The sequence below is a fragment of the Monoraphidium neglectum genome (assembly GCF_000611645.1).
Source record: "Monoraphidium neglectum strain SAG 48.87 unplaced genomic scaffold scaffold02195, whole genome shotgun sequence".
In the NCBI taxonomy this organism is placed as follows: Eukaryota; Viridiplantae; Chlorophyta; class Chlorophyceae; order Sphaeropleales; family Selenastraceae; genus Monoraphidium; species Monoraphidium neglectum.
In genome coordinates this window covers 3,293-10,289 of record NW_014011433.1, presented here as the reverse complement: position 1 = coordinate 10,289, position 6,997 = coordinate 3,293, and the positions used below count along the sequence as shown (strand labels likewise).

Below are 6,997 nucleotides of genomic sequence, written 5' to 3'. Positions count from 1 at the left end.
TCCCGGCACGCCTCGACGGCATGCAGGCTTGAGCGATGACGACATCAAGAGCTTTTTGACTGTGACAGACCAGGAGTGCCCGTGCATTCTCGGTCGCACCCTTTCCTGGCGCAATGTCCGACATATCATATTATCCCCGTGAACAGGCACCCCACCGTTCTGGCAGCCGATTCAGCTTACGCAGCAACGTTCACCCACCTCAGTCGTTTCTTCCATATTGGACCGTGAGCCGCCGCAGTCTCCCTGCATGCTGTGGCCTTGTGACACGGCATTGACGTCTTGCTTTCCTCCGCTGGCCCCGCGCCCCACCCCTCCACCCCCACCCCTTGCACGATGTAAGCATCTGTGCTGGTGTGACCTCTGCAGCATTTGTGTACGCCTGCCAAGACAGCCCGATCGTGTATCAGACCTGGGGCTGCACCCTTGACACGGTGTGTTCTCCGAAGGGGTTACTGGATGCAGGTAACAGGTATGCGCGTGTCGGGCGGCGGGAGGATGAGTCGCAATGACAAGTGAGTCAGGTGCGCGAACGGGGTAGAAACAGAGTAAGTCAGACGAGAGGGTGCAAACAAGCCGCGCATGAGGGTGACGGCACCATGTGTGGTTTGCTCGTCAGGGGAGCGTTTCTGGGTTCATTGCAGATGTGAGGGTGTGCAGGCTCGTGCGTTGCGCAGCCCTGCACCTTGAATTTGAAGAATGAAATGGTCTCTGGTCGGACAGCCGCCGGAGGGAGCCGCAGTGTGAAAAGGGATTGACACCACACTCTGCCGTGTGGTGTCAACAAAGCCGTGCTATTGAGAGGAAGGCGATGTCACCATGGGTTGGCGCCCCGGGAAGCGAGGAAGCAAACAGCGCGCTGCACCGCACATGGCGGTTAGAATGTAAGGAATTGCCGTCAGCCGCTTGCTCAGCGGCCGCTCAGCTGCACAGAGGAGGGGATGCCGCGCGGGTCAAGTCAAGTTTATGGACCACCAGCGTCTGGCGCCTCGCCTGCGGCCGCCCTCTCGGCGGCGCGGCGCGCTCTCGACGCCGCGACCTCGCGATCGATCTCGTCAAGCTGGGCGTACATCTTTGACCGGTCAAACGCGTCCCACGCGGCGTGTGCGTCGGCGACGCGCCGGTTCGCGACGAGCACCGCGCTGTTGCACTTGAAGCCGCTGCCGAACGCGACCTGCCACACCTTGGCGCCGCGCCGCAGGCCGCCGTTGAACGACTCAAGATATGCCAGCTCATACCATACGCTGCAGGAGCTCGTGTTGCCAAACCTGAAGAGCGCGGCGCGGCTCGCCTCCACCATGCCGCGCCCCAGCCCCAGGCTCTGCTCCATTGAGTCTATCACGCCGCGGCCGCCCGTGTGGATGCACACAGCGTCGAACGCCTTCGAAAAATCGGGCGCATACGGCCGCTGCCAGCGCTCGGGGGCGAGCGAGGCGAGGCGGGCGGGCGCGGCGCTGAGTACAGCACGCACAAGCGCGCCGGCGGCACACTTGCCTAGCTCTGACACCGGCAGCACCAGCGGCGCGACGCGGCCGACATTGCGCGTCACGCAGCGGCCCGCCACCGAGATGAGCTCCTTCCTCAGGCGCACGCCCTGGATGTGTTCGGGGTCCTCGGTCTGCCAGACGCAGCCGTACGCCTCGTCGTCGGCCGCCATGATGGTGCGCACGATGTGCCTGACAGTGTACTTTGACTTTCTCTTGTCTGCTGGGCGGCTGGACAGCAGGACTGCGGCGCTGTTGGACCGGAAGAGCGCATTTGGCAGCAGCATGGACTTGTCCCGGCCGGTGTAGTAACTGCAGGGGCGGGGTTGGTGACAGGAAATTGGTTTCTGGGGTGCGGGAGCCAACGGGGTGGTTGATACTGCAGCTTGACGCAGCACAGGCGCGGACACGGGTTTGTGTTACTCTCCAGATTCAGAGCGACGGCCTGGTCACCTCTTCAGCCGCCAAGGCTGGCTGTTGTGCAACAACGCCGCGCCCCTTGGCTGTTGTGCAACAACGCCGCGCCCTTCGCGTGCAGGGGCGTGTGAGAGACCCAGGCATTCACTTGTTGGTGATGTTCTCGTGGGACACGATGAGGGCGTAGGAGCCGGGGCGCAGCTGCAGCATCTGGCGTGCCAGGTCGAGGGCCACGACGCCGGCTGGGCGTGGTGAGGGGCGGGGGCGGGGAGATGGGATGGAGCAGGCGGGATGCAGGCCTGGGCTGCAGTGGCGGCATGCAACATGGGCATGCATGGCCGCAGGCAGGCTTGAGTGACAAGAACAAGGCAGCTCAGCACCACACCTGAGCAGCCCATACCCCCGAGGGCGTAGTTGATGACGTCATCGCGCAGCTTGAAGCGGTTGATGACGGCCGCGCTCAGGCTGGGGGTTGGGTTGAACAGGCTGCTGTTCGTGATCACGAACCCGATCTGGCCGGCCGTCACGCCCGTCTTTGCCAGCAGCTCCTCAACGCATGGGAAGCAGGTCGCCTCAAACTCCCGCCGCGCCATCTCGGTGCCCGGCTTGCGCTGTCCGAGGTTGTCGAGGACGAGCTTCAGTGAATCGGGGGGGACGGCGGTCGCGTCGCCAAGGCCGCTGCGGCGCGCCAGCTTGCAGAGCAGGGAGACGTCCTCGGGCTCGACGCCCGCGGCGGCGGCGCAGCGCCGCACGTCGTCTTGAGAGAAGCGCCAGCTGGGGTGAGGGGCGGGAAAGGGGGCGGTGGCAGGGCCCAGCGGTCGGCTGCGGTGTGATGAGCAGATGACAGGGTGGCCTCGCGGATTTGATGGAGAAGGACTCAGAAGCACTGACCCCATGGCAGGTCGGCCTGCTTCTGTGACTAGCACGCCGCCAGCGCACCTGGGGTCAGCCTTGAAAACGGAGAATTCAACGATGTAGACAGCAGGGCGCGCATGCGCCAGGAGGAACAGGCGCAGCAGCAGCGCCGCTGCCAGCAAGCAGCTGAGCAGGACCTGCCAGCACTCTAAATTGAGCAGCACACTCTGGTGCAGGAAGCTGCACAGTGAGGATCTGAGTGGGCCGCCAGTGCTGATTGCCAGACTGCATGTCAGCACATCTGGGACATTCAGGGCAAGTGTCGGCCGACTGGCGAAGCAAAGCGCCAGTACGAAGAGGGTTGCTGTGTGGCGGGCTTGCGCCGAGTCGGCGGCCATGGCTGTTGAGCACGCCGCTATTTTAGCGCCACTACCTACTGCCAAACAATATAAGTCTGATGGCCTGCGAACAGCAGGTCTGTAATTCAAAAGGCTGACAGTCCAGATCGACTACGGTAATGATGATCTATGATAGGTTGGTTCTATGCATACCAAGACATGTATCTCCGTCCCAACTGACGTCGTTACAAAGAATCAACGGCGCTCAGCACACAATCCTAGCTGAGATTGTACGCTCGACTTTGCACTGGCTGCAAAGCAGAAGAAGCTGGCAAAATTCACCCCCATCTACGTAGATGTGTCTCAATACGGCAGCAGCTGCCGAGCGACGACACATGCGTTTTCCTGCATGACCGCGGGCTGCATGACCGCGGGCTCGGCTGCCAGAAGGCAGGTTGTTTCAGCAGCACGAGTCAGCGCTGAAGCCAGATGTGGAAATGTGCTGGTGCTGTGCTTACTGCTGGGATCCCCATGGTTGTCCAAAACGGGGCATTGGGCCCGCCCGCCTTTGCCATCTGCTGACCTTCTTGGTCAAATGCTGGTCAAACCCTTTCCTTTACCCCGCGCCATGCTTGCAGCACGCCTGAAGGTCTCAAGATGATCACCAGGCATGCAAAAGCATGCGAGCTAGACAATACAGTCGCAAGCCACGCGCTGGCCGACCCACTTCACTCGCCAGCACCCACGATGCAGGCCAATCGCTGGCCGTGCACACGCTGCAGTGTGCGTTTTGCGACAAGAACCATGTGCTACTTTTAATGGCGCACTCTGCAGCAACACCGGCTCCGTGAAAATGCGGCAAGAGCAAGCCAGGCAGTCTGAGACCGCATTGGACAGCCAGGGTTGCAAGTGCGAAACCCCGGCCTCACCGAAACTCGGCCTCAAACAGCGCGTCGCAAACCCCATCGCAAACCTCATCCATTTCTCGTGCCACCTCAGCCAGAGCCTCGTCGACCAGCGCGTCCGCCACAGCCTCCACCACCGCCGACGGCTGCAGTGGGGGCGCGGCCCGCGAGCGCATCCCGCCGGGCGCACGCTTGGCAAGCCCACCAGCTCCACCGTCGACGTCGGATTGGTGGCGCAGGAAGCGCCGGCGGCCCAACAAAATTGAGCGCAGTGCCCCATCACTGATGGGATCCTGCCCGCTGCTGACAGCCGTGCATGCTGCTGCGTCTGCGCACAGCTGCTGCTGCTGCTGCTGCTGCTGCTGCTGCTGCTGCTGCTGCTGCTGTGCTGCGGCACGCGGCGGGGCGGTTTTGTTCAGCGCCAAGGCGTGCGCACGCCTTCGCAGGCTGAGGTCGTCGCCCTCCTGTTTTTTGCTGTCAAGCCTGAAGGCGCGGCCACCGCCAGCTGCGCCCGCCGACCAACCCTCGCCCTCGTCGTCCTCGTGTTCCAATGAGTTGCCGCCTCCTCCCAGCCACCGCGCCGCGACCTCCTGCTCAACAGCCTCCACCCGCTGCAGCGACAGCAGCACCTGCCGCAGCACCTCCTCGTCCGCGATTGTGCCGCCACCGCAACGGCCGCCGCTGCCATTGCGGCCAATGCCGCCATCGCTGCGGCTCGCCGGCACGCCTTGCCCCTGCCGCCCCCCGCACTCGTCAGGCTCGTCCTCGCTGCTGCTGTCGCCGTTGCCCTGCTCGTCCCCGTCGCACGGCGCCTGGCGGACGCCGGTACGCGAGCCCGCCCCGTGGTCGGCGCCACGCACCCGCCTTGCTGCGCCCTCCAGGCCCTCCACTGCCCCCTTCACGCGCGCCTCGAGCGCTTCCAGCTGCAGCAGCCTTCGCACACGCGCGGTTTGGAGGGCGTGGCATGGCTGCAGACTAGCCTTGGAGCCACGTTGCAAGACGGGTCCAACGGAATTAGGACCGTTGGTCAGTTGTGCGCTGCAGCGTGCCCTCCGCTCTTTCACTGGCCACTGCCACATTGCCACTGTCAGCCTTCGTGCCAGCTGGATTTGCAGGCCGTCTGGCATGACCTCCCCGTGCAGCCCATCCACGCAGCATGCTGCCCCACTGAGCACGGCCCCGATGCACGATACAACCTATTGGCCCCCGGACAGGCGAAACTGAGAGAATCATAAGGAAGACGCAGAATCAGAGCAAGCAGAAATACCATCAACCAGCAGAATGGCCCACCTCTCCTGCAGCTCCTCCTCCTGCAGCTGCAGCTGCACCCTCCGCTCGGCGTCCCGCGCAAACGCCGCCCGCTCCCGCTGCGCCTCATCGGCGCCGCCCACGCTGCTGCGCCTGCCACTGCGCGCGGGCGCGGCCGACCGCCGTTTTGCAACCGGGCGGGGGGCGCCGCCGTGCGGAGCGCGGGCACCAGGCTTGCGCTGAGTTGCAGGTGCTGCGAACATGGCAGGAGAGAGAATGAGCGGCGAGAAGGCGAATGCATGGCTTTGTTGTCCTTGCCAAACTCAATTGTCACATCTGCAATTGCACAGCCGTACAATAAAACTTTAGGGGCACGTGATTGCAGGGCACATGCTTCTGAATAACTTTGAACCCATGCAACCAACAACTTTGCACCCACGCACGTTGGGATGCCTTCCGGGGCGGCGCCGCCCACGGCGTCTCCCTCGAGCTCTGCCGCCGCAGCAGGTGGCGCGGCGTTGGCGGCACCGGCCGGTCGTCCCACTCAGGTCGCGCCCCGCGGCCCGACCCCTGGACTTCTGGCCCCTCATCCCTCAGCAAATCACTCCAGTCCCGCTGCAGCTGCTGCTGCTGCTGCTGCCGCCGCTGCTGCGCCATGGCTTGACCACCGCTTGGCGCTGCACCTGGGTTGCTGCGGGAAGTCCGGCGTCCCGTCCCCACCACTGCTGTTGCCGCGGCAGGGAGCAGCGCTGGCTGCTGCCATGCTCCCACGACGCTTGGGTTGGCTGCTGCACCAAAGAACCTGCCGCCGGACGCCTCCCAATGCTGTATTTGCAGCAGCTCAGATAGTCCCACAAGCTGCTGCTGCTGCTGCAACGGCGGCGGCGGCGGCGCGCCAGGCCCCAGCAACACCTGCAGAACGCTCGCCAAGGCCTGGCTGCCTGCACTGGGCACCACCGTTGCAGTCCCACTGCCGCCAAGCAGCAGCTGCCGCAGGGCCGTCTTCAGCACCTCCTTCCGCCCTGACTGGTCTGTAGGAACCTGCTCCTGCTCTTGCTCCTGCTGCTGCTGCTGTCCCGGATTCCGTGTTGCTGCAGCAGGGCCTGCAGCCGTGCTGCCAGAGCCTGCGGCGGCAGGCTGGCTGGCTCCTCCCAAAAGCGAGCGCACCAGCCACGAGTCACGCACCGCCTTAGGCAGCTCCGTTTGTGCGCCTGCACTTGCCACTGCTGCACACAAAACGTCCGGCCTGCACTGGGTGGGACCGTGCGGCTCGCTGCTGCCAGGTCCTGGCAGTGGCGCAATTGTTGCTGGCTGCGCGCCAATCTGTTGCTGCTGCTGCTGCTGCTGCTGCTGCTGCTGCTGCTGCTGCTGCTGCTGCTGCTGCTGCTGCTGCTGCTGCTGCTGCTGGGTGGATTGGGCCACTTTCTGCAGCAGCTCTTCCTGCCGCCGCATCTGCTTCTCCTGTTGCTGCACCACCTGGCGCAGTGCCTGTGCCTGCGCGGCCAGCTGTAGAGTCAGGAACGCTGCAGGCGCCCCAAGAGCGTTGCTCGGGCCCTCAGCAGCTGCTACGGCCTCAGGTGCTGCCGCTGTCACCGCTACTGCACCAGCGCTACCGCTGCCGCGGCCAGGGACAGCACCAGCCTCAGCGGGGCTGGGCAGGCCGAGCGAGACATCCTGCCGCGCTAGGGCTGCAGTCAGTGCCACGTGGCGCTTGCGCTCTGCCGCTGCCTGCATGGCGGGCGCCGCGCGGCCG

The 6,997-nt window shown here is 64.5% G+C and overlaps 2 protein-coding genes across 2 annotated transcripts; both read right to left on the bottom strand.

Moving 5' to 3' along the window:
- Window positions 1-961: 961 nt before the first annotated feature.
- Window positions 962-3,151, bottom strand: MNEG_10138 (3-ketoacyl-CoA synthase 19; the record flags this gene model as incomplete). The annotated part of the gene is made up of 5 exons (XM_014041392.1): window positions 962-1,793; window positions 2,047-2,140; window positions 2,284-2,672; window positions 2,838-2,925; window positions 3,085-3,151. 5 exons carry the CDS (start codon window positions 3,149-3,151, stop codon window positions 962-964), a joined length of 1,470 nt encoding a protein of 489 aa, XP_013896846.1.
- Window positions 3,152-4,016: 865 nt separating this feature from the next.
- MNEG_10137 (hypothetical protein) lies at window positions 4,017-5,507 on the bottom strand (the record flags this gene model as incomplete). Its single annotated transcript, XM_014041391.1, has 2 exons — window positions 4,017-4,929; window positions 5,287-5,507. 2 exons carry the CDS (start codon window positions 5,505-5,507, stop codon window positions 4,017-4,019), a joined length of 1,134 nt encoding a protein of 377 aa, XP_013896845.1.
- Window positions 5,508-6,997: the final 1,490 nt, after the last annotated feature.